The sequence below is a fragment of the Acomys russatus genome, chromosome 19, assembly GCF_903995435.1.
Source record: "Acomys russatus chromosome 19, mAcoRus1.1, whole genome shotgun sequence".
NCBI classification, from domain to species: domain Eukaryota; kingdom Metazoa; phylum Chordata; class Mammalia; order Rodentia; family Muridae; genus Acomys; species Acomys russatus.
The window spans coordinates 12,157,866-12,184,698 of NC_067155.1; the positions used below are offsets into that span (position 1 = coordinate 12,157,866).

Sequence of the window (26,833 nt, forward strand, 5' to 3'; positions counted from 1 at the left end):
GGCCAGGCCCTAACCCCGGGGCCTGAAGCCCAGAATAGCTCTCAGAGGCCACTCATAGACAGTTCAAACAGAACTAGGGCCTGCCTGGCTCCCCTGGTGCGCTCTGAACCTCCATGACATGGACAGGGACTTAGATATGAACCGGGGTGCTGCTGCTGCTGCTGCTGCTGGTGGTGGTAGAGACAGAGACAGAGAGAGACACACAGAGACAGAGGTGAGATGCTGGGGCTGTTAAAAAAAAAAAAAAACAGTAGAGGCTGAGCATGGGGTGGTGGCAGCAGGTGTTTGTGTTGGGGACTGTGAGGCAGGGATAGGAAGAGAGGCCGAGGCAAGAGATGGATGCCCACAGCACGAGATGGGGTACAGGCCAGGGAAAGCAGGCAGGGAGCCCAAGGGGGCCTCTGGAGACCAGCTCAGGGGGAGGAGAGGGCGGGGCAGAGAGGAAATGAAAAAAGCTGGGGCGAGCAGGCAAGCTGAGGGAGGGAGGGCGGGCCCTCGGGAGGGAGAAGCTGAGAGAGACCTACACAGACCCGCAGACAGGGAAAGGCGAGACAGAAGGCAGAGGTGCCGAAGGGTCTGGGGGGAGGTACAGAACTGTAAAGGAGGTGGCAGAGAACCGCAGAGGAAGGGGACTCGAGGCACAAGGGGACAAGGAAAGAGACTTCAAGAGACGGAAGGACTGGCCGAGAAGAAGGAGGAACACTGGAGAAAACAAAAATAAAAAGCGAAAGACGGAAACACATACCTGGAACTGGGGATCCATTGGAAGTGCCCAGCGGCTGTGAGGACCCGTGGCCAGCAGTGGACATCCTGGTGCGCACCGCCGCCCCAACTCCCCGTCACCCCTGGGAGCCCTCTCGCTGCGAGTGGCTGGGAGTGAACAGGGCATGGCAGATTCCTGCCGGAACCTCACCTACGTTCGAGACTCGGTAGGACCTGCCACCAGCACCCTGATGTTCGTGGCTGGTGTCGTGGGCAATGGGCTGGCCCTGGGCATCTTGGCTATGCGAAGGAGGTCACACCCATCAGCCTTTGCAGTGCTGGTCACTGGGCTGGCGGTGACAGATCTGCTGGGCACGTGCTTTCTGAGCCCTGCGGTGTTCGTGGCCTATGCTCGCAACAGCTCGCTACTGGGCCTGGCCCACGGTGGCTCAGCACTGTGTGACACTTTCGCCTTTGCCATGACTTTCTTTGGCCTGGCCTCTACCCTCATTCTCTTTACCATGGCTGTGGAGAGATGCCTGGCACTCAGTCACCCCTACCTGTACGCCCAGCTGGACGGGCCACGCTGTGCCCGCTTGGCCTTGCCTGCCATCTACGCTTTCTGTTGCCTCTTCTGCTCATTGCCCTTGCTGGGCCTGGGCGAGCACCAGCAGTACTGTCCCGGGAGTTGGTGCTTCATCCGCATGCGTTCTACCCAGCTGGGTGGCTGTGCCTTCTCCCTGGCCTACGCCAGTCTCATGGCCCTGCTGGTGACCTGCATCGTCTTCTGCAACGGCTCGGTCACTCTCAGCCTCTGTCACATGTACCGTCAACAGAGACGCCACCACGGCTCGTCGGTGCCAACCTCTCGGGCGCGAGAAGATGAGGTTGACCACCTGATGCTGCTGGCTCTAATGACAGGCATCATGGCTGTGTGCTCCCTGCCTCTCACGGTGAGTGTCCCTTGGTGGTGAGCAGGGGGATGGGAGGGAGGGCAGCATGCAGCTCTTCTGTCTCTGTCTCTCTCTGTCTCTGTCTCTCTGTCTCTCTCTCTCATGTTCATTTGGCACAAAATGGGCCAGACAATGACTTTGCATACCATCCAACAACCCCTGACTACTTTTTTTCCCTTGGCTGTCCTAGACTCGCTTTGTAGACCAGGCTGGCCTTGAACTCACAGAGATCCGCCTGCCTCTGTCTCTCAAGTGCTGGGATTAAAGGCATGCGCCAATATGCCCGGCTACCTCTGACTACTCTTAAGAAGTCTCTCCACTTTTTTTTTTCTCCACTAGATGCCACTTCCCCCCTCGCACCTCCCCCCCGCAACCCCCGCTCCCCCCCCCTTAGTTGTCCCCTGTCAACACCTCTTAGCCCAGATCTTCAATCAAACACACCACTGTGATAACAGACCCACAGCTCATGAGTACTTGCTTTCTGCTGACACAATGCTTAGCGGCTTCCAAATGCCTCTTCAGATGAATTTCAAATTGATCTTACACAATCGGTTCAGCAGCACTGGGCAGGAAATGACACCAAGGTCCCATCCTGTCACCCTCTTCACAGAGGGATGATAGTGCCTGTTGCCCATGATCACCCAAGCTGAGTCCATCCTGGCTCTCTCATCCTGGAGCCCGGCCAATAACCAACTGAGAGTACCCCACTCACTCCCCGAGCCCAGACCCCAACCCTGCCTTCCCTACCCTTACAGCCTCTCACACTGTTTCCCACAGGAGCCTCGTACTGTCCGTCCCACGGCAGCAGCCTGTGTGGGGTGGCATAAAGTCACACCTGTATGCTGGGTGTTAGAATAGGGCTTGGGATAGATTTGGGGGCGCTGCAGCCTTTCCTTTGTTTTTCTGAGACAGGGTTTCTCTGTGTAGCCTTGGCTGTCCTGGACATCTCTCTTGTAGACCAGGCTGGCCTCGAACTCACATCGATCCACCTGCCTCTGCCTCCCAAGTGCTGGGATTGAAGGGGTGCGCCACCACGCCCAGCTAATCTTTTGAGGGTTAACAATGGCTGACAAACCTACCTCCAAGGGTGGCTCACATGAGGGTTTGGGAGCTTCGAAGGGCTCAGGCATCTACAGTGGGGGGGCACTAGAGGGGGGGTTGGGGAATGGAGAAGGTTGCCTCAGCTGCAAAGGGTGGGTCTGGTAGGTGGGTACCCAGTGCCCTGTCCTGTGTTCCCTCTGCTGTCTCCTGGGGCTTTCCTGTCCTCTGCTCCCCGGATGCAGCCACATGTTAGCAACTCTCTCTGCATCTTTCTTCATCTTATCTCATTTCCTTCCCCTCCAACCTGCCACACACAGCCCCTCATCCCCGTGGGTAAGAAGTGGGAGGTGGGGGTATAAGGAGATGGGGAAGGGGAAGCCCAAGCGACGCATCTGACACCTGCCCTGCCCCTCAGATCCGAGGCTTCACCCAGGCCATCACCCCAGACAGCAGCGAGATGGGGGACCTCCTCGCCTTCCGCTTCAATGCCTTCAACCCCATCTTGGACCCCTGGGTCTTCATCCTTTTCCGCAAGGCTGTCTTCCAGCGTCTCAAGCTCTGGTTATGTTGCTCCTGTGTCCGTACTGCCCACGGGGACTTGCAGACGCCCCTTCCCCGGCCCGCGTCGGGGAGAAGAGACCCGCAAGCTCCCACTACTCTTCAGGCTAAGGAAGGGACCTGGGTACCCCTGTCAGCCTGGGGCACCGGGCAGGTGACACCGTTGGCTGCTGTCCCTCTGTCTGGCGGTGACAGTTGCTCTATGGGAAGGCCACCCAAAACGGAAGCCATGGTTGCCTGCTCCCTTTGTTGATTGCTAACTAAGCTGGTCCTGCCTGTCATCCTGGGCTTGGTGTCGCCAGACCAGAAGGCACATCACATCAGGGACTCAGCGGACAATGGTGGAAGCCACATATTTGACCCCCAAAGTCTGCGGGTGTCTGCTGCTGTTCGTCCTCCTTTTTGGGGTGGTGGCTACAGGCCTCAGAAAGAGGGTGAGGGATGCTGAAGGGTCTGTGGCTCTCAAGAAGGAGTCTCTCAAAAATAACCAGGGCCTGGCCAAGCTGCTCTGGCCCTGGGATTCTCCATCCATCTCACTGTCTAAATATTTAGGGAGCAGAAAAATTCCCAGAGGCTTCTGTGGACTCAAGTCAGCTGGGGTTAAGAGCGTCTGCTCTCCTCTTCCACCGAGGGGGCCCCTGGCTGCCCACCCCAGGTCCCCAGGGGACGCAGCCATGCCCTCTCCCAAGCGGGTCCAGCAACTTTTCTCAGAAATGTCTCTGTCTCCCCCGTCCTTTTCCCATCCCCTATCTGACTTGGGGGGTCCTGAATCCTAAAAGGAAGTGGAGAGGGAGAAGACCACTGAACTACAGGTGACATTACTGGACACGTGAAGTGACCTGAGAAATGCCTCAGCTTGAGGGGGGGGGAGTGTACCGTGTGAACTTTGGGGGAGGACAGAGGACAAGACAGAGATGGTGCTGATGTTGCACGCACAGGGGACCCCAAGGACTTCATAGGAATGTTGCTTCACATCCCAAGCCTGTCTCTCCCCCAGGGCCCCTCCCCTGCCCCCCTCCCCTCCACCTGCGATCCTGCACCGAGCTGCCTCCTTTTAGAACTGGACCTCGGCTTACCATCTTTGGAACTTCTGCAAAGATCTCCCTTATTCATCCAACAAACTCCCAGGGGAGTCTGAAGTCAGCAGGTGTCAACTCTGCCTGCCTGGGGACTGGAGGTGGGGCGGAAGGGGGGGACACACAGACAAGGTCCTCCTGAGGGGGGCCCTTGGGAATGAGTTGACTGGCATGAAGGGAAGTGAGTCAGCTGGAGGGTTGGGCTAGGGGAGGGCAAACAGATGCTCCTCATTGCTGCCTTGGGTTCCTGTTTCTCAGCCTCCCTGGTCGGTTGACCTCCCACTGCATCTGCTTGGCAGCGTATTAACAAAGCTTATCCTGGGAGGGTAGAACCAAGGCCCAGAGAGGGCAATACCCCAGCCTGGGGCACACAGTGAAAATGTGGAGTAGGTCTGTATCTCCCACTTTCTCATGGCCTCTTTGTACCTCGGTGACCTTTCCACTCAAATCTGACAGGGCTGCTGTGAGCATTAAGTGACCCTCTCCCAAAAAAGCATCTTCGCTCAGTGGGCATTACTATTACTGCTTTTGCTGTCAATATTGTTGCCTGGACAAACATTAATTAGGAAACAGAGCAAGGAATTCTTTTGACTTTTCCCCCCCTAGTAAATATATTTCAGATCACATTCAGGAAGAGCAAGGCGTGTTGGGAGAGGTGAAAGCAGGCTGAGGTAAGCCTGTTCTGCGCCACATGCCTGCAACCCCAACTCTATGCTTGCGCAGAAGGGTTGGAGTTCAAGGTCATCCTCAGGTACTACAGAGAGTTCAAGGACAGCCTGGGACAGTTTGGAGTGGGTCTCCAAAACCAAATAACCACAGATAAAGTCACAGAACAGACCAGGCTGAGGTGAGCAGAAAGCAGGTCCTGGAAAGTACTGTATGGGGACAGTTGCTGTAAATGGTCCAGGTACCACTGAATTGCCTGTAATCGGAAAATGGTTTAAAATGGTGATTTTTATTTATGGGTATTTTACCACAATAAAAAAAATGTAATACTGAAAAATAATGAAGGCTTCTAGAAACTTCCATGTTGTTAAAAAAAAAAAAAAAAAGATTTGTGTGTGTCTCCCCCAACCCCTTGTCTGTCTGTCTTTCTCCTCTATTTCTAGCTGTCTCTCTCTGTGTCCCTTCTCCCTGTCTGTCTGTCTGTCTCTCTCTCTGTGTGTCTGTCTCTGTATGTGTATGTGTGTCTTTGCATATGTGCATCTTTGCACATGTTCAGAAGCGTGTGCGCGCGCGCGTGCACGCGTGCATGCGTGTGTCCAGAAGCCAGGCGAGGGCACTGAGCCCCTTTGGGTTGGAGTTTTCAGTGTGCTGGGGCATCCAGCTTGCTAAGTGGGTGCTGGGGTCTGGACTTCATGATTATATTGCCATGTGCTTTTTCCCACGGAACCATCATCCTAGCCCACCTTTAAACTTCTTAGACAGGGTCTCCTGTAGCCCAGGCTAGTCTAGAATTGCCATATAGCAGAGGATAACCTCCAAATCTCTGATCCTCCTACCTCTACCTCCCTAGGCTGGGATGTGAGGTGTAGACCACCATGCCCAGCTTCATGTCAATCCCAGCGGAATAATATCAGATGAAACTATTAATGATGTCAGCTGGGCATGGTGGCTTATGCCCATAATCTCAGTGATGGACGGGCTGAGGCAGGACTGAGAGTGTGAGGCTAATCTAGATAGGAAGGCAATGTGTAAAACAAACAAAGGCAGTGCTCGGGAGGCAGAGGCAGGTGGATCGCTGTGAGTTTGAGGCCAGCCTGGTCTACAAAGTGAGTCCAGGATGGCCAAGGCTACACAGAGAAACCCTGTCTCGAAAAAACCAACCCTCCCCCCCAAAAACCCAAACAAACAAACGGTGGTGTACGCCTGTCCTCTCTTTGCAGGTAGAGGAAGGAGGTTAGGAAGTTCAAGCTGACCCTCAGCCATACAGAGCTTAAGGGCAGCTCTGGTTTAGAAAAGTGTGGTTCAGTGGTTAGCGCCTGCCTAGCAGTGGCCCTGGGCTCAATATTCAACGTTCGGTACCAGGGCAGGGGTGGGGGGTGGAGGCGTTCCTGCTCAGGGTGAAACATGCATTTCATGAGTGTGAGTCTCGGGAGTCAACCCCTAGCACCCCAGAACATGGAAAAAAATCATACTTAAACTTCGCCTCAGAGCCAGGCGGTGGTGCACACCTTTAACCCCAGCACTCGGGAGGCAGAGGCAGGCAGATTGCTTTGAGCTCAAGCCCAGCCTGGTCTACAAGTGATTCCAGGACAGCCAAGGCTACACAGAGAGACTCTGTCTCGAAAAATCAACCGCCCCCCTGCCCCCCCAAAAAAACCTTTGCCTCCTCCTTGACTCCTTTCTGATACGTTTTGGTCTCATGATGGCAGCCTGCCAGAATATATCTATGTCTGGCCTCTCATATTGTGGTGTGTCCTTTGTGTTGTTAGGGACATGCCAGTGACAGGTACAACCCTGGTTCTGCCCTCCTGGGGCTCTCTGTTCAGTGAAGAAGACAGCCCTGTGTTCACGTGGGCAGGGCTTGGGGAGGGGAGATCAGGGAGGGCTTCTTGGAGGTGGTGGCTGAATTGGGCGTGAGATTTAGGAAGCAATCCAGCTGAGCAGCAGGGAGTGTTTCTGTTGTGTTTCATTTCTGACTCTGGCGTCCAAGACTTCACTGGTTTCTCAGGCCACTCATGTGTTAGTAATTCCTCAAGCTTTCCCTTGGGCCTGCTGTGGGCTACTCAGTGTCTGCTGGAGCAGTAAGTGAGTGGCACAGCCTCGGCCCTGCTTGGCTCACAGTACAGCAGACAACGGATGAATAATCACATCCATCTGTGAAAGTACAAATTGGGCCGAGGAAAGATAGGTAGGGCATGGCACACGGATGGGTGAGGGAAAATCCCTGAAGCCCGCCACGGTCTGGTGGGAGTCCAGAGTGGACTGCTGGGAGTGGGTCTGCTTTCATCATAGAGGCTTCATTCAGTTACAGAAATGAAGACCCGCCGGGTGTGGTGGTGCACGCCTTCAATCTCAGCACTCGGGAGGCAGAGGCAGGCGGATGGCTGTGAGTTCGAGGTCAGCATAGTCTACATGGTCTACCAAGCGAGTCCAGGACAGTCAAGGCTATACAGAGAAACCTTGTCTCGAAAAACCAAAGAGAGAGACAGAGACAGACAGACAGACACACAGAGACAGAGACACACACACACACAGAGAGAGAGAGAGAGAGAGAGGCACAGAGACACAGACAGACACACACAGAAACAGAGAGAGAGAGACACAGATAGACAGGCAGACAGAGAGAGAGAGAGAGAGACAGACAGACAGACAGACAGACACAGAGAGAGAGACATACACAGACAGACACACACAGACGGGGGCCGGACAGAGAGAGAGACACACACACACACATAGACAGACAGACATCAGGAACATTGGGAGCCATGCTGAGGAAATTAATGAGGTCAGAGAGCTGTCCCTAGCAAAGGTGAACATGTGCATCTCCTGTAAGGCCAGCCACACCACCCAACTGCACCAAACTGCAGCCAGCCAAGAGCTTCCCAAGTTGCTAAAGAAACTAAATTGTAATGAACCGTTAAACAGCACACCAATAATATACACCAGGCTCAAGGCCCTGAGCGGCAGGCCTTCTGTGCTCGTGGCTCCATCTGCTGGCCACCCTGAGAATGACACCTAGAAGGGGCCTCTTCTTGCTTCATGGGCTGTCTGCTGGGAAGTGAGGGGACCAGGTTCTAGTTGGCCTAGAGCTGGGAACCTGACCTGGACACGACTCCCCGAAAAGCCCTTCAATGGCCTTGGGCTGTGGCAGCCAGCCCTTAGTCCTCTCACTCTGGGACAGTCGGAAGCTGAGTGCTGTGCGTCTTTGGTTTGTAAAAGTTAAGAAGGGGGAGCTGGGTGTGGTGGTGGCGGTGGTGGGGCACGCCTCTAACCTCAGCACTCAGGGAGGCAGAGGCAGGTAAATCTCTGAGTTCGAGGCCAGCCTGGTCTACAGAGCGAGTACAGGACAGGTGAGGTTACATGGAGAAACCTTGTCTTGGGGGAAAAAAAGAAACAGAAGGGGCAGTGTGGTGGTTATTTAATAATGTGGCGTGGCTGCGGGTAATAAGTCTTCCCAAGCATCATAAGGATGAAGAAGCACACAGGCGGCGGGGCCTGTGCTGGCCTATGCTGTAGCTAGACGCTTAGCGTCTGGGAGGCCAGCGAGCAGGGGATGGGAAAACCTGAGTATGTACCACTTCCAAGAAGTAGGAGGTTTTATCAGCTTAGGCCTCCTGTCACAAAACAAAACAAATCTCCAGTTCATGTGCCTATGCCAGAATACGGCCACCACGAGTGGGACACCTGGCTGGGTGGCCAAGGGAATACACGGTGGTACAACACAGGGGTTATTTCTAATATTTCAGTATTTCTCATTTTAGTAAACTGAGGCCCAGGAAGAAGTAGGATGTGGCCCAAGTGGCCTCATTTGCCTTGTGTGCATGCTGTCACATATGGGGTCAGTAGGCTGTCCTCTCGCCTTGCTTTGAAGCAGGGTCTCTAAACAGACTCTGCCATCCCATCACTGGAGGCCTGGGACCACAGACGCCACAGCAGTTGACTTAGACTGTTGGGCTTTTGTTTGCTGAGCCATCTCTCTGGGCCCAAAAGCAGCCTTATCAGGCGGGCGGTGGTGGCACACACCTTTAAACCCAGGCAGGCGGATCACTGTGAGTTCGAGGCCAGCCTGGTCTATAAAGCGAGTCTAGGACAGCCAAGGCTACACAGAGAAGCCTTGTCTCAACAAACAAACAAACAAACAAACAAACAAACAAACAAAAGTCTTATCTAAAGCCCAGCCCTTGAAATTAGGAGTGGCGAGAGGAACGGGCAGCTGGGAGCTCTCCCACCCCAATTCTCAGGCATCCCCAGAGGACAAGACCTTCTCTCTCGACAGCCTCACCGAAGTCCAGTTACAGCTGTGCTTTGCAACTGACTGGGTCTTTTGAGACTGGGTCTCTCTGAAGCCCAGGCTGGCCCCTGAGGGCAAGTCACCACAGCTGCTTGGCTTTTTTACTTGACTTTTTTTTACTTCAAAGCAAGTCTGATCCCCTCTGCCACACTCCTGCTACTTACACAGGCCATCAGTGCCACCCAGGCTCGATTGGGTGCCCTACCCAGGAGGCCACACACAAAAGACCTGTCATCCTCTGCTCCACCAGCCTAGATGTTCTTTGGCCCTCGTGTCCTGTACTGTCACAGGGTTGCCATAGTTCCTTTGGCTGTAGCAGCCTTCCTTCCCCTGGGGTCAGGTACCTCTGGGTGCTCTCTTGGTGACAGGCCTGTCTTTGCAGTCCTCCCTCATACACACAGATCCTTGCCTTTGGAGACCTGTCCCCAGAGGAGGTCTGAGGACAGATGGAAGAGTCCAGACAGGTAGTCACTGTATTTTATTGGAAAACATTGATATATATTTTTCTTCACAGCTTGAACTGAACACAATATTGCCCGGTTAAAAAAAAAAAAAAAAAGAACAAAAACAAAAACAAAAAACCCGAAACATTCCGCAAAGTCCACAGCCTCACGCCTACCTGCCCTTGCCCTCAACTCTTGGCTGGGTCTCCTGATAATGTTCCATCCCTCCCTCGCTCGAGGCTAGTGCCGAGGAGTGGAGAAGAGAGTCTCAAAGCTGGGCAGGTCCCAGCAAAAGCAACGTGATCGCCCTGGGGGGGCCAGATGAGAACAGAGAAGGGAAGGGAACCCAGACGGAACTGCCCACATTGACTGACGTGTCCCAGAGGCTAGAGTCAGAAGCAAGGGCGCAAGCGCACGGATCATGCTGTCCGCTGAGGAGTGGGGCAGGCAGGGCGAGGGCAGAGGCGGGCAGAAAGCGATGCCAAGTCACCACGGAGGGGCAGGAGGTGCCCGCTGCGTGCTCTGTGCGGCGGCCCATATAAGTGTTTATTGCAGGTTGGTTTTTGTGAGCATGGTGGGGTTTGTCTCCCCTCTCCCCACCCTTTTGTTGGCCCGGCATGTTTGGGACAAAAACCAAAGTTTTAAGGGGTATAAAGGGGCAAGGGTAAAAAAAAAAAGAAAGAAAGAAAAAGAAAAGGAAAAAGATCACCAGCACATTACACAGCGACCATCCCCTCATCCGGTCCTGGACCAGCCCTGAACTGGGCAGGCGGCTGGGGATGCCATAGGGGAGCGGCATGGGATGTTAGCACCAGGTATTTACAGAACAGCGTGAGATCGCTGGAGGGATGAGGGCCAATGGCAGCCCCCTGCCCAGCCTGACCTCAGAAAGCCAACCAGATGGTTTCAGAACAGCGCCAGCGAGACCCGAGTGCCGTCCGCTCTGCCCATCCCCCTCCAGCAGTAAAAATAAAAAGCATGTTAGCTTCCAAGGCCTTCCTGCCCCCTTTCTACCCTCTCCCCTCCCCCATCCTGGTCACCGCCACACTTTCCTCGACACCCTCAGTCCTGGAACAACCCCTCCTCTTCTTGACACCCTGCCCCACAGGCTGCTGGGTTTGCACACAGAATCACAGGGCTGGGGTGCATGCGACAGTGGCAGAGGACAGGCTCCTCCACTTGGCGAAGGCCTCACTCCCCTCCCCTCTGGGAAGGGACAGGACTGGAGGCCACCCCAGCACCCAAAGAAGGACAAACAAAAGGAAACAAACCAAAACCAAAACCAAAACCAAAACAAAAAAAACAGAGGAGAGCCATCCGGGCTGGATAAGGAGGGCAGAGGCTCCCCAGGGCAACGGAGTTCACCTTATGAATGCATCAGGCCTGGAAAATGGGAATGGAAGGGGGAAGGGGAAAGGGGGGAGGCCAAAGGAAGCAATGAGGGACATGGAGGGACAGTCAGGAGGAGGGAGAAAGAGCAGTCATGCAGCTTGGGACAAATCTTTTTGTTGCTTTATCGGATTCTCTGTCAATCAATTGGTGTTTGCTAGAACCGGGTACGCAGGGGGAGTGTTGAAGAGAGAAGAGCGCGAGAAGAGATCAGGAGGAGCCGGGCATGGCCAGCTGCCCGGGCCTTCACTTCGCAGTCATCATCTGTACAAACTCTGCCAAGGAGATGCGGAGGGGGAGTTGAGCCCTCACAGGCTGAGCCCCTGCTGGTCCCCTAGCTCCCTCCCGGGGCCTGCAGGATGCTCCACATGTGTGCACAGGCGCACCACAACTCACCTTCATAGTTGACCTGGCCGTCTCCGTCGATGTCAGCCTCTCGGATCATCTCATCCACTTCCTCATCCGTTAGCTTCTCCCCCAGGTTCGTCATGACATGACGCAGCTCAGCGGCGCTGATGTAGCCATTCCCATCCTGGAGGGTTTGGGGGACAGAGGCTTGCCACTGAGGCCCCCAACCCCTGGTGGGAGAGCTGTTGCAGGCAGGGAGTGCTAACCGCCTCCCCCACCACAGACTGGGGCTCTGCCTTTGCGGTTTGGCAGCCGCCACAGGGCTGCTTACCTTGTCAAAGACACGGAAGGCCTCTCGTATCTCCTCTTCGCTGTCTGTGTCCTTCATCTTCCTGGCCATCATGGTCAGGAACTCTGGGAAGTCAATGGTCCCATTGCCTAGAAGAGGGGAAGAAGGGAGCTGTCACCCAGAGGCCTCTAGAGAGTTCGTTCCCCGAGCCACCGAGCGAGCAGTGCGTGGGGCTCACCGTCAGCGTCCACCTCGTTGATCATGTCCTGTAGCTCAGCCTCAGTGGGGTTCTGCCCCAGCGATCTCATCACAGTCCCCAACTCCTTGGTAGTGATGGTGCCATCTCCGTCTTTGTCAAAGAGGGAGAAGGCTTCCTTGAACTCTGGAAAAGGAAAGGAACGTGCCAGGAGTCAAAAAGGCTAAGGTCACCCATGTGCAGGTGGAGTGTGTGTGTGTGTGTGTGGGGGGGAGTCGAAGGAGTCAGGCCTCCCCTCTCCTTGATGTACCCCCCCTTCTTTCATACTCTACTCTCCATATAGCATGAGAAGCTTTATCTCCTCAGCCCATGTAGCTGAGCAACCTGGCCTGGCAGCTGTGCCCCGCTGACCACCCTGTTTCTCCTTGGTCCCTGGCTCTGGTGCCTCTCTCTCAAATGATGCGCTGGACCAAAGTGATGGAGTGGGTCCAGGCAAGCAAGACCACTCTTCACCTGAAGTTCAGTAGCCAAGGCCAATTGGCAGGAGGGGAGGGGAAAGGGAGGCTACAGAGGCTTCTGGCCAGCCTCAAAAGGAAATGCGGCATCAGATTCCTTCTGTTGGGCACTGCCAGCCCAGTCCCCGGCTGTGGGCACTACCGGCTTCTTGAGGAGCCAAGCCCGTGGGGGCAGCGACATGTGGGGGTGGTCCACAGCAGGGCTTGGCTGATAGGCAGTGCTTGGGGTTGAGGGGGTGGGAGGCAAAGGGGGATGGCTGCCAAGTCAGGAGGACGAGGAGCGTGGTGCTGCGTGGGAAGGCCACAGCTGGGGCCGCATCAGGAGAGGGGAGAGAAGCATGTGGCTCCTGCCCTCCCACTGGGCCCACTTTGGCACCCAGAGCTCCCCACCCCCAAACCCTCTGAGAACAGATGCCTGGCAGCCTGTTCCCAGAGGGTGTGGGCTGGGGGTGGTGGAGGGGTGTGGTGGACGTGTTGCTAATGGGCACACAGTGAAAAATGAGGTGTTTGTGTTACAGGAGGGCCAGGATGGGGATGGCAGGTGGGGTGGGAAGGACACGCACTGCTGCTGGCCAGCTGTGAATCTGAACTCTTGTGCTCTGGGGAAACAGTCCCAAGTTTCCTCGGGGACGCAGTCATCTCCCTGTGCTGAGGCCTGGCTGCTGGCAATAGACAGCAGCAGGTCATATGACCCCCAAGCCCGTGAGCAACAAACAAGTTCAATTTTTTAATCTTTCCTTGGTGGGTCTCTACCTGTGCAGGGCCAAAGTGTAGACTCTGAGAAAGCAGGTCCATGGCTATCACCTGGTCACAGAGTCAGCAAAGCTAGGAGCAGAGGTTTTTCTTCTTACATCGGTCTCTAATCAGCTTTGTGGTGGTTAGGAGAAACACTGGGAGCTGCCTCAGGCTTTCTAGAAGCATAGGGTGTAGAGGGGCAACACCAGAGACACAGCCTACAGCTCTATTGCTTGGTCCTCTTGCTGGTCTTCCAGGGGCTTGGGTTGGGGGCATGGCCACAAAATTAAATCACTGGGGTTTGGGAGGTGAACAATTATTGTAGATTTATGTGGGACTACTATGCTCCAGGCATAGAAGCAAGGGTGGCGACCAGCAAAATCAAGTCCTATGCTCTAGGAATTGATTCCTGGTCCCGGGGAAGAGGAAGTGAAAATGGGACACCTGTGGCCCACTGGACAAGCCTGCACCACACAGGCAAGGGAGAGAAAGGGGCTGACTGCACAAGTTGGGGGTCAAGGAAGGTGAGCTCTGGTAGAGGGCAGGCAAGCTGCCTATCTGGAGACAGGGCAGGAAGAGGGAAAAGAAGCAGTGAGCAAGCAGAGGTAGGAGTGCCCAGCCATCTTCCGGGATCCACAGGAGAGGTAAGGGGGCACGCCTCCTCAGCCTAGCTGGCTGGAACTGGGAGGAACAGCCAAGTAGGTCCTGCATGAGAGGTTTACTTCAAGGCCCCGAGTAAGCTGTGGCAGCACCTGGCTTAGCTCCTCGACACACACACAGGCCTGGCATGAGGTGGTGTGGACACACAGTCCATGAGGTACAGGAGCTAGCTGACATCTGGCCGGGGACAGAGAAGCAAACTCACCTGCGATCTGCTCTTCGGTCAGCTGGTCAGCCTGGAAAAGGAGGAAGGACAGTCTGTCACGGGGCTACCGACCCACCCTAGATGCGGCCTCCTCCCCCCTGCCCAGCCCCCATCTGCTAAGGCCGGCTCCCTAAGGCATTCCTGCCAGGCAAGAGAAGAGGGTGTCAGAGTCAGGGGCTGGGATAGTCAGGACTCCCAAAGCACAGGTTAGGGTGGGCTGGCACCACAGGCCTGCCCAGTGCAGGCTGGGAAACATTCGGTGCCAGAGGCAGGGCTGCTCCAGCCCAACCTGGACAGGGTACACATGGCGCTGAGGTTTCACTCTGGGAGCCCCCCAGGGGCTGAAGCAAAAAGCAGCTGCCCTAGAGGCCTCATCAAATGCTCTAGAAGGCTCCAAAGCAAAACAGGCCAGTAGCTGGGTAGGGCGGAGGGAGGCGGTCTGGGGCTATCTTTGCTGGTTTCTCACAGGTCTCCTATGCGGAGGTACGAGGCCCAGGCAGTGTGGCCCCAAATTGCTCGAGGGCCGAAAGAAGCCTGGTGAGGCAAGAGGCTGCCCTGCCCCCTCCCGTGCACCTCAGTTACTTTGGGGGCAAGGGGACCAAGCCCCAAAGGTGGCAAAGGACTAGACCCAGCTTGGGCTTCCACCTGCCAGACTCAGTGCTGCAATTTTTAACCCTTTCAGTCTGGGCTGGCCAGCCATGGCAGAAGATAGCCCTGCCATGTGGGAGAAACACAGCTCTCAGCTCTTCCCTGGTTATCTTTAGGGTGTGTAAGTCCCTGAGGGAGGGGCAAAATGGGGGTGGGGGGTCCGGATCCCACCTTCAAGCTGTGAAGTGATTAATAGGGCCAGTTTTCTTTCTTTAGGTGTGAATCCTGCCAAAAGAGCCTCTAACATCCTGGGGCCCGGGGCCACTGAAGCCCAGATGATGCTCCCTTTTCTCTTCCTGTGAGGGCAAGGGGCATCAAGGCCACAGCAGGAGCCTGGCCTGAGCTTGCAAGCTCCAGAAACGGAAGTGAACTATGGCAGCCGCCAGCATCATTTTACTAAGGCCCTGAGCTCCCAGCAGAGGCAGGTCTTGAAAATAGCAGCCCACCCCCACTATACTCACAAGTGAGGTGGAGTGGGGGAGGGAGGGTATTGTTAATCTAGAGGAACTTGAGACCAAGCCCCAAAACAGGCAGTATCGGAGAAGAGCCAAAGTGATAGAGGGGAGATGCCTGCAGAGGGGTTAGGGCGGGGTGGGAGTGGGGTAGAGATGGTAAAGACCAAATGGATAGTCTTCTGCATAGCTATCAAACATGACTCAGGCCAAGGAGCCCTTGCTCGCACTGCCCTCCTGAGCTTGAGGGCTGGGCAAAGAGCAACGGGGGGGGGGGGGGGGGGGGGACACGACACGACACACGACCCCTTGGTTCTAACACCTGAGGACACTGCTGCTGGCTGCTCCCAGAAAGTGACAAGAGAATGGGCTTCTGGTTACCAAGGCCAGCCTGTGCTTGGGGGGGTGGGGGAGCTGTAAGGGGGGGGGGAGGTAGGAGCACAGCGGAGCCGCGGGAGGACGGCTATGGAGCGCATCTGTTTTTCATCCTCTTCCGTGGGCCTGGTATGGGAAAAGGCAGCCCACACAGGGAACCTCCCATCACACAGCACTGCCTGCAAGAAGCCCTGGCCCCGTCCCCTTTTGGTGACACTAAAAGGACAAGGGAGCAAGGAGTCCAAGGCAGGCTGCATAATGGCCCAGGGTGGCTCTGGAGGCTGCTATGTGCCACTTCTCCCCCAAAGAGCTAGAAGCTGCAGTGGAGGAACTGTCAAGGTTGCTGCAAATAGGCGTGGCCCTGGCTCTGTGGAGGGCCCGTAGGACACTCTCCCCGACATCCAGGAGCCCCCCCCCCCCCAATTCAAGGAAAGGCCGTAGACATCAAGGCAGGGCTGCTGCTGGCCTGGGAGAACGGTGGCCCAAGAAGTAAGACTGACTATTGCTGGTGGCTGGCACAGCCAGATCGTTAGCTTTCACTGCAGACTGGCCCGTTTGTCTCCAGTTTCCCAAAGCCTTCACCTCAGGCTCCAAAGAGACGGCCCCCGCCACACACACACAAGAAAGAACAGTTTGAGGTAAGGAAGGAAGAAGGGATTATTTCTCTCTCTTGCCCCAGGCCCAGCCGGTGCCAGAAAAGCAGTGTTAAATGAGCTTAGAAACCAAGGCCAGGGCTCCTCACCCAGGCCAAGGAGGAGCCAGGGAGCTCAGGCCAAAGTCCAAGGCCAGTTACCAGGGACTCCTGCCTCCCATACGTTGCCCATTCCAAACGGAGAGAGAGAAAAGCTGGTCAGGGCCAAAGCTGGGACCCTCCTTTGGAGGTGGGGAGTGGGGGCTGCTGGCAGCTGCCCAAGCTGCAGGGCCCCTTTAGCTAGGCTCTGCCCAGGGCGGGGGATGGGGTGGCCGCAAGAAGAGCCCTCAGGTCTGTGTCAGCAGTATGAGATCTGATACATGGTGGCGGCTGCCTGTCCTCCCCAGCTTTGCCAGGGAGGGTGGTGCACACGATTCCAAGTCTGAGCCTGGGGCGGGGGGGGGGGGGGGGGGGGGGGGGGGGGGGGAGCGGCGGGCTGGGGGTGTTGTGGGTGGTTACGACCAGGGGAGAAGTCATTTGCTATTTTGTTTCTAGTAGGGAGCTGCGGAAGAGGCCCGGAAAAACCAAGTGGCCCTCGCGCCCATGAGACGGTCCTTTGGAGGTCTTCTCCGGCCCCGCCGCTGCAGCCCCAACCCTGAGGGGGATGAGACTAGGCGTCTGTCACCGACACCACGCCGTACTGTATTGCACTGTCATTTGGCACAGCGAAGGGAAGCAGGTGCATGAAGCTGGAGGAAAAAGGCAGCTCTCCCGGCCTGCAAAGGGACAATGAGGGAGCCAGGCTTCCTGACTTAAAGCAAGATAGCTCCCCATTTGATGTACCCCAAACTTTGACCCCGCTCCCATCTCAGGCAGCTTTCAATGCGCAATAGAGACCGGAACAACTCCGCCCACCTGCTTCCACTGCCGGCGGCGGTGGTGCCTTCAGCCTGGCCCAGCCCCTTTTTCCCAGGGAAAGGGGAGCACACAGCCTCTGCAGCAGCCCACTGCTAACCCCGGAGTGATCAGCCTTTGCGTCGGGGGACCTTTCCCCGGAGACACCCACCTCTAAACCCAGGCCCTACCTCAGCAGCCATTCATTGTCTCCTACCATGACTTCCTCGTAGAAGCCTGTCCAATCTCAACCCTACCACCCAAACTCAAGTCCTCCCCCCATGCCTCACCTTGGAAACCCCATTTTTCTCCGACCCAAACAAAACACGCCTCACCAACCCTCCCCTTCAATCTCTCTCTTCCAAGTGCAACAGCCTAAAAACCTCAGAATCCTTCTCAGCTACCCACCACAGTACTTCTCCAAAAGGCTCCCTGGTCCTGGTTCCCCCATCACCCGTGAACACATTCCTACTCCTTTAAACGTTCTCTACGACCCCAACTCCCCTCAGTCCCCAAGAGCATCTTCTAACCTTAGCTGCCACCCACCTCGGCCTCCTCCTCACCTCAGCCTGCACCTGACCCTCCTCCTCCTCGGCAATGCTTGTCCTTGGAGACCCCCCCTCCCCCACCGGGGTCCAGAGTGCAGAAGTGACCCCGGATCCCCATCTGTCCTATCCTCTGCAGAACACCCCCATAAGAACCGACCGGTCCCCCTCTCCTAACCCACGGCCACCCCTCCAGGACCAGCCTCCTGCATTCTCCCTAGGACCCAAAGTCCTCATCGCCGGCGTTTCCTATTTCCTCCTCCCGGGGATCGGGGTGGATGCGACTCTAAGACCAATCGCCCCGTGATGAATCCGAATGCTGCCCGGGCGGGGGTTGGGAGGGGGGAGGTGTACCCCGGTGCTGCATATTGAAGCCTTTAGGTGGTCCGTTTCGGGGTCCCACCAAATTCCATCTGCTGCTAAAACCGCTTCTAGAAGTCCCAAGGGCCGCTTGGGCGATCCCGAAGGTCCCGGCCTCTCCCTCCCAGGGTTTTGCTCGCCGTCTCGGGGATGGGAGGTGGGGGTGGGTCCCCCTCCCGACCTCGGCCGCCTCACTCACCATGGCGAGGCACCGGTATCCGGAGCTCCGGGATCGAGGTTACTCTGGCGGCGGGCAGCAGCTGCAGCAGCTCGAGCTCCGCCGCGCGTCCGCGCCTCCACACTCTCTCTTGTCCGCAGCGCGCGCCGCCGCCGCCACTGCCGCCGCCACAGCCACAGCCGCCGCCGCCGCCGCTGCCACCGCTACCGCCGCCCGCCCCAACGGTGCCTCAACGGCCGCAGAGCGCGCGCGCGCCCCCGCCGCGCCCCGCCTCGGCCCCGCCTCGCGCGCGCTCCCGCCGCACTGCGGCTCCCTCCGGATCCCTCCGCGCCAGGCGGGACCGCGCGGCTCGCCACTCCCGCAGAGCCCGGCGGCGCGCGCGCTCCCCCCCCCGCCCCCCGCCCCCCGAGCCGCGCGGACTACTTTCGGTCCCGCGCTCTCACAGCCCCATGGCCTCCGCTCCCGCTTCCTCCACCCCCCCTCCCCCCGCCCTCCCCCTCTGGCGGAGGGGCACGGGCTGGCGGAGAGTGACGCGTCCCTCTGTGAGCCGCGCCGCTATTGGGCCCGCCTCGTGGCGGAAATGAGAACGCCGCTCCGATTGGTCCGGCCTTCCCTGCAATGCGTCAAAGTGGGGCGAGCCACCCCGCGCGGTGTGTGTGTGTGCGCGCGCGCGTGTGTGTGTGTGCACGCGCGTGCGCTGGGCGGGGGGGTGGCGTGTGTGCAGCACGAGTTGCGTGGCTCTGTGGAGCCGGGAGGCATAAAGAGGCGAAGGTAGAAACGGTGTGGGTGTTGGGAGATGCGTGTACGTTGTCACTGCGGCCTGGAAGTAGCCCCGAAGGGCTGGAGGAGGAAGAAGGGTTTTCTCCGCTCTCCCCTGGAGCAGACACAAGATGGTTTAGTCCAGAATCTTGGGGTCTGGGAGCCTGGCCTGGCCCGGCTCTTTACAGTGGCCGGGTCTCCAAGGTTCCGTCCCTCTCTCGAAGGTTCCACCCATCTTACCCAGGTACAGTGCGCCGCGATGGCTCAGCGGGTGAAGGCGCTTGCAGGCAAGCTCTATGGTATGAGTTCGATCCCCGGGATTCACGTGGTGGAAATGAGGAGACTCCCACAAGTAGTTGTCCTCTGACCTCCGTCTGCACTCAGTGTAAACAGACAAACACATATAAATTTAAAAGATGCACTCTAGCAACGTGTGAGACTCTCCACTTGACTCTTGATCTCCTCAAGATCTGTGCCCAGGACAAGCTTTGGATGCAGAACGTTCTCATTCATTCAGTAAACAGGACTTGGGCACCGCCGTATACAGAGACTTGGTGCTTCGCTGGGTTGGGGACACCACACGTCTCATCATTCTCTTGACACACAGGACAGTGCGACTCACTTCTTATTCTAGTGGTTTCAGGCACGGGAAGAAAATGAACTGGTGCTAAAGGTAGTTGAAGCTGCTGTACTGTATACCACAGTGTATATACTGTGTACTTACTGAACCCTCGTATAGAATTGTCCGTCCTTTTCTTCCTTTGTTTTTGTTGTGGTGGTTTTGGTTTTGGTTTTTTCCTGACAGGGTTTCTCTGTGTGTAGCTCTGGCTGTCCTGGACTCGCTTTGTAGACCAGGTTGGCCTTGATCTCATAGAGATCCACCTGCCTCTGCCTCCCAAGTGCTGGGATTAAAGGCGTGCGCCACCACCGCCCGGCAGGAACCGACATTCCCTTGTACATCACCTCCCCACCACTGTGATTGGCAGAGAGACAGACAGACAGACAGACAGACAGACATTGTTAACCCACCGAAGCTAATCGTGATGCTCCCTCTAGACAGTGTGTGGGCTGAAAAAATGAAAGCCCTTCCTTGGATTTTTGGCTCTGGAGCTTCTGGGGTGAGACAACCTTTTCTTTTGGGTGAGGGGGAAGCCGCGGGACAGTGTATCCTTTCTGTAGGTGCCGCCTGTGGCCAATCCCGGAATCTGTTCTCATATCGGGAAAGAAAACATGTCGAGAGCAAAAGAGAATAAAACTGACAGAGCGGAGGCGAGAGGAGTTGGCTTAACCGGCAGCCCGTAACGCAAGAGTTCCAACATAGCCGGGCCTGGTGGCTCACGCCTTTTATCCTAGCACCCGGGATGCAGAGGCAGGGGGATCACTGTGAGTTCGAGACCAGCCTGGTCTACAAAGCGAGTCCGGGACAGCCAAGGCTACACAGAGAAACCCTGTCTCGGAAAACCTAAAAAAAAAAAAAAAAAAAAGTCACAAGATATGGCAGTGGTTCTCAACCTGTGGGTCTCGATCCCCCTGGGGAGGGTCACACATCAGATATCTTGCATATATCAGATAGTATTTACATGCTGATTCATAACAGCAGGAAAATTACAGCTTTGAAGTAGCAACAAGGAACTGTATTAAAGGGTTGCAGCACTAGGAAGATTTTTTTGAACCGCTGACCGTTGATATACGACATTAAAATGGTATCCCCCACCCCACCCCCGCCTTCTTCTTCTCTATCTTTGAGTCAGGCTATCTTAGTTTGGTTTCTACTGCTGTAATAGAGATTATATCCAAAAGCAACTTGGGGAAAAGCGGTTTGTTTAGCTTACAGGCTACAGTCCTTTTTTTTTTTTAAATAAAGATTTATCTATTTATTATTATGTAGACAGTGCTCTGGATGCACATACACCTGCAGGCCAGAAAAGGGCACCAGATCACATTATAGATGGTTGTGAGCCACCGTGCAGTTGCTGGGAATTGAACTCAGGACCTCTGGGGGAGCAGTCAGTGCCCTTAACCTCTGAGCTATCTCTCCAGCCTTCTTGCAGGGAATTCAGCGCAGGAACCTGGAGGCAAGAACTGAGGCAGAGGCCATGGAGAAACCCTGTTTACTGGCTTGCTCCTTGTGGCTTGGTCAGCCTGCTCTGTTATACTGGTCAGGATTACTTGCCCTGGGGGGTGGGGGCAAAGGGGGGGGCAACTGGGTTGAGCCTTCCCACATCGACCATCAATCAAAAAGGATCCCTGGGGCTGGAGAGATGGCTCAGTGATTAAGAGCACTGTCTGCTCTTGCAGAGGTCCTAAGTTCAATTCCCAGCAACCACATGGTGGCTCACAACCATCTATAATGTGATCTGATGCCCTCCTCCGGCCTGCAGGTGTACATGCAGGCAGAACACTGTATACATAATAAAGAAATAAATCTTAAAAAAAAAAAAAAATCCCAGAATGCTTGCCCACAGGCCAATCTGATGGGAGGAATTTCCTTAACTGGAGAGTTCCCTTTTCTCAGATGGTTCTAGCTTGCATCAAGTTGACATAAAACTAACCAGTGCACAAAGCCGTACTATGTGGTCTCCTACTTCTATTTCTCCAGTGTTTTACAATATAGTCTTGAGAGTACATGGCAATTAGACATATGCAAATTAGACATATGCAAATTAGATATGCGCAAATTATACATGTGTATGCAAATTGCCCATTCTCCTCCATTCACTCCTCTCTCTTTCTTTTGTTTTTTTCCTTTGCCCATGTTCACCTTGGACTCATAACAATCCTCCTGCCTCAGCCTCCCAAATCCTGAGATTACAGGCATGAACCACCAGCCCTGAGGCAGGCACTTCCTGCACTGAGTCAGGCTCACACTTAGCGACTGCTGGGTTGGCATGAGCGGGAGTTCCCAGCTCTGCTTCCCATGGTTGTTGGTTGTGTGATCTTCAGCGAGTCCAGGGTTGCCTCTGAACCTCAGTCTCTTTTTCTGGGAGATGGGCACCGCAATAAGTTTTCTTACCAAAAGTAGCAGGAGGATTTATTGAGATTTGTGTTCTTGGAAAAACAGTACATAACAACTCAGGACTTGCGCCGGGCGTGGTGGCGCACGCCTTTAATCCCAGCACTTGGGAGGTGGAGGCAGGTGGATCATTGTGAGTTCGAGGCCAGCCTGGTCTACAAAATGAGTCCAGGACAACCAAGGCTACATAGAGAAACCTTGTCTTGAACCCCCCCCCCCCCAAAAAAAAACCAAACAGAGAGACCTGGCTTTCTTTCTTTCTTTTTAAATCTGTATCTTTATTTATTCATTTTTTTAAACTTTCTTATTCTATTCCACGTGTACAGATGTTGTGTCTGGATCGATGACTGTGCACCATGAACATACCTCGTGCCCTTGGAGTCCAGAAGAAGGCATCAGATCTCGTGGAGTTACAGATGGCTGTGAGCCATCCTATGGGTGCTAGGATTTGAACCTGGGTCCTCTGATAGAGCAGCCAGTGCTCTTAAACGCTAAGCAATCACTCCTGCTCAGACTCTCTCTCTCTCTCTCTCTCTCTCTCTCTCTCTCTCTCTCTCTCTCTCTCTCTCTCTCTCTCTCTCTCTCTCTCTCTCCCCCCCCCCCCCCCCCCCGTAGGGCACTGCGGAGACTCCCGTAGGGCACGCAGAACGGCAAGAGGTGCCCTGCAGTTAGCTCACCTGCCACTAGAGGGCTCTCTGGAGAAGATTCATGCCATCCCTCCTAATCCGTTCCTACCACAGTAAACCCTGACCCTCCGTGGGGCCTTGGGTTCTGTTCTGTTTGTGGAATAATAGAACCAATGATTTGGTGAGAGGAAACCTACAAGCACGCAGTCCTTTTAACAGCATCAGAGGGAATAGCGATCACCACGGCAACAAACCAAGGCAGCCAGCCAATGAGAAAGAACCACCAGTTTATTCCGAGTGGGGATGGTCTCAGGATGTAGTAACAACGTTTTGTGCTAGAACGTCATAAGACTCCTTTGAACTATGTTTTCAAGAGTTGTCTTTATCTTCTTTTATTTTCTTCAGATGTTGGACATTGAAGCCAGGACCTGGCACAAGCATTTTGCATCAATAAGTCATATCTCTAGCACCTTTAATTTAATTTAAATTTCTGTTTGGTTTTTCAAGACAGGGTTTCTCTGTGTAGCCCTGGCTGTCCTGGAACTCACTCTGTAGAGCAGGCTGGCTTTGAACTCAGAGATCCTCCTGCTTCCTAAGCGCTGAGATTAAAGGCGTGTGCCACCACCACCTGGCTTTTATTTTTTATTATTATTATTTTTTAATTTTTTGGCTTATATTTTTTTTAGGAAGTAGTTCCGTCCATATCTATCTATCTATCCATCTATCATTTATCTGTGTGTGCGTTTGTGTGTGTGTGTGCGTGTGCGCGGCGCGCGTGTGTGTGTGTGTGTGTGTGTGTGTGTGTGTGTGTGTGTGTGTGCGCGCATGCGCGTGTGTGTGTACCATGGCAAACGTGTCGAAGTCAGAGGATAACTTGCTGAAGTCAGCTCTCTCCTTCCACTCTGGAGTCTGAGGCTCTCTATACATGGCACCTGGTTTGCACAGCAAGCTCCCTTACCCACTGAACCATGTAGGAGCCCCGCCCCTGCGTCCCTTTTTGAAACAAGATCTTTCTACAGAGCCATGGCTTGGCTGGAGCTCTCGCTGTGTAAACCATGAACTCACAGAGATCCGCCTGCCTCTGCCTCCTGTGTGCTGGGATTAAAAGCGGGACCACCATGCTCAACTTCCTTCCTTTTTTAAAAAAAATATTTATTATTATGCATACAGTGCTGAAAAGGGCACCAGATCACATTATAGATGGTTGTGAGCCACCATGTGGTTGCTAGGAATTGAACTCATGACCTACTGGAAGAGCAATCAGTGCTCTTAACCACTGAGCCATCTCTCCAGCCACCATGCTCAACTTCATTTTTGGTTCTGAGGTTACAATTTCACAAGCCGTCCAGGCCGACGCTGAACTCACTACACGTGTAGGTCAGACGAGGAGCCTTGTGTTCCAATCCTCCTGCCTCAACATCCCGAGTGGCTGAGATGGATGACAGGCACCAACCACGTACGGTCAATGCGCCTTTCTCGATTACGGCTTTGCCACCGCTGCCCACCAGGTGGCGCTATGGGTACATTTGTGATCACCTTCCCGCCTCCCAAAGGAAGGGGTGAGGGGGCGGGGCCTAAGCCTCTTTTGAATGTAATTTTGAACTACAGTGTCCAAAAACTTGGTTATAGGAAACAAGGTGGGCTGTCAGGAGTTGGATCAGTTTACAAGAAGACTCTGAGCTGGGCGTGGTGGCACACGCCTTTAATCCCAGCACTCGGGAGGCAGAGGCAGGCGGATCGCTGTGAGTTCGAGGCCAGCCTGGTCTACAAAGTGAGTCCAGGAGAGCCAAGGCTAACACAGAGAGACCCTGTCTCAAAAACCAAAAAAACAAAAACAAAAATACAAGAAGACTCTGACTGTGTCGTTTATTTTCTGGCCGCTGTTAAGAGAGGCTCCTGGGGAAAGTCACCCGGAGGGAGGGACCGGGTGTCTCCAGCACACAGCCAGTAAGACCCGAGGATTCCTTCTGCAGAGACAGTGTTTGGAAGGGAGGTCCACGCTGAAGTACCTGCAGCCCCAGTTGTCCCCTGGAGGGACTACAGATGCCTAGTTACCCTAATAAACTAGCTGATAAAGCCAGACATGGCGCCTCATGCCTGTCCTGTCAATACCACCAATACAGACGCAGGAGGATTACTATAATTTTGAGGCCAACCTGGCCTACATAGTGAGTTCTAGCACAGCCTGACCTCCAGAGTGAGACCTTGTGAAAAACAAAACAAAACCAAAACCAATAAATGAAGGAAATGAAGAAAAGAAAAAATAAATCATTACTTGTTTTTGTAGTAGTGGGGATGAAATCTACGAGCTAATGTATTCTAGACAGGGCAGGGGCTCTACCACTGAGCCACACCCCCAGCTCCTCACTCAGGGATTCTAGGCAGGGGCTCTACCCCTAAGCCACGTCCCCAGCCCCTCCATTGGGGGATTCTAGGCAGGGGCTCTACCACTGAGCCACGCCCCCAGCCCCTCACTGGGGGATTCTAGGCAGGGGCTCTACCACTGAGCCACGCCCCCAGCCCCTCACTGGGGAATTCTAGGCAGGGGCTCTACCACTGAGCCACGCCCCCAGCCCCTCACTGGGGGATTCTAGGCAGGGGCTCTACCACTGAGCCAGGCCCCTAGCCCCTCACTGGGGGATTCTAGGCAGGGGCTCTACCACTAAGCCACGCCCCCAGCCCCTCACTGGGGGATTCTAGGCAGGGGCTCTACCACTGAGCCACGCCCCCAGCTCCTCACTGGGGGATTCTAGGCAGGGGCTCTACTGCTGAGTTTATCTATGTAAACTCAGGTTATTGGTAAAGTGGTGTCAGGATATTGACTACGTGTCACTCACTTGTAGCCAAGCCTGACTACCTGAGTTTTGATCCCTAGAATTCATGAAGGAAGGAGAAAAACCAACTCCTGAAAATAATTGAATTGTTCTCTGTCATACACACACACACACACACACACACACACACACACACACACACACACACACTTTTAAAGAAGGGAGCACATACAACTTTATAGGACATTCGCTCATGGTATTCTATTATGGACCACCAGATGGCGCTCTGCATTTGGGAGCCATCACCAAGATTTAAATCTGCGCCACATTGAGTTAAGTGCTTTTGCTAATTTACGTAAGACAATAACCTCTATTTTCTTGTTAGAATATAAATACCAAAGAGCACTGTGCTCTCGTTTTCTCATTCTCACAGAAGGAGAAAAACAACTGTTTTCTAATTTCATAGAGAAACCCTCAGGTATTTATTCTCTACAAAACAGAGGTGAGGGTTAAAGGACCTTGTCACCATGGCAACAGATAATAAGAGTCACAACCAATCAGCATTCAGGCTCCTTGGAGTGGGGGTGATTCTTTTTGTTCAGAGCTGGCAACAGTTTCTAAGAGAATCTCAGGTTCTTTTGTTCAAATTATCCTGTCAAGGACAGGCTTACATAAACAGTCTTCAGGCCGACTTCAATATGCAAAACGGGACCCTTCCCCAAACACCTTCAGGGGAAAGCACACCTGCCTTCACTTCACTCTCATTTTATGTATTTCTTTCTTTGCTTGCTTGTTTACTTATCTTTTCGAGACAGGGTCTCAGGTAGGTAGCCTAGGCTGGCCCAGGCTGGCCTCGAACTCCCCATCCTCCTGCCTCCAAATGCCGGACCACTTCCAGGGTGCAGAAATGGTGAGAGTGAAACCGGGACAGCTGACTTAGGAGGTGCTGGTGTCAACCCCAGGATGTCCTGTACCCTAGGCCGACACCCTACCAACAAAGCTAAACCCTAGCTCTTGGTTTTGTTTTAGCTGATGAACTGCTGACCGGTGCTAATCTAAGAGTTTGCCTCATTCCCTGGCACCCAGGGAGTTCTCTATTGTGTTAATAATGGCCCCTCCAGCACCTGAGTGTGGCCCCAGATGCTTCATAGACACAGTGACTCCCCTAGGGCTGTCCACGGCCTGGGCGCTGTACTTTCTCTCACCGCTACTAAATCTCAGATAAGCCAGCCAAACCCTCCTTATGTTTGAACAAAATATTTAGATATAATTTGTCCGTCTCCCTCTTCTGTGATGTTTCGGAGCCTTAGTTGTAGGGCTTGTCGCTGTGCAGTGGCGGTGCATGTTTTTAATCCCAGCGGGCAGATCTCTGAGTTCGAAGCCAGCCTTGTCTACAGAGTGAGTTCCAGAACAGCCAGGGCTACCAAGAGAAACATTGTCTTGAAAAACAACAAACAAACAAGGTGCAGGTGTGTTGTATTATGTACCAATGGGGGATGGGCACCCCATGG

At 54.5% G+C, this 26,833-nt stretch overlaps 2 protein-coding genes across 2 annotated transcripts; one reads left to right on the forward strand and one right to left on the reverse strand.

Moving 5' to 3' along the window:
* The first annotated feature begins 806 nt into the window (after positions 1-806).
* Positions 807-3,627, forward strand: Ptgir (prostaglandin I2 receptor). Its single transcript, XM_051162470.1, has 2 exons — positions 807-1,655; positions 3,112-3,627. Exons 1-2 carry the CDS (start codon positions 888-890, stop codon positions 3,505-3,507), a joined length of 1,164 nt encoding a protein of 387 aa, XP_051018427.1. The 5' UTR covers positions 807-887; the 3' UTR covers positions 3,508-3,627.
* A 7,403-nt stretch (positions 3,628-11,030) lies between these two features.
* Calm3 (calmodulin 3) lies at positions 11,031-18,330 on the reverse strand. Its single transcript, XM_051162472.1, has 6 exons — positions 18,172-18,330; positions 14,068-14,098; positions 11,995-12,138; positions 11,799-11,905; positions 11,516-11,651; positions 11,031-11,394 (listed from the first exon to the last, which is right to left on the reverse strand). Exons 1-6 carry the CDS (start codon positions 18,172-18,174, stop codon positions 11,366-11,368), a joined length of 450 nt encoding a protein of 149 aa, XP_051018429.1. The 5' UTR covers positions 18,175-18,330; the 3' UTR covers positions 11,031-11,365.
* Between the last annotated feature and the right edge of the window lie 8,503 nt (positions 18,331-26,833).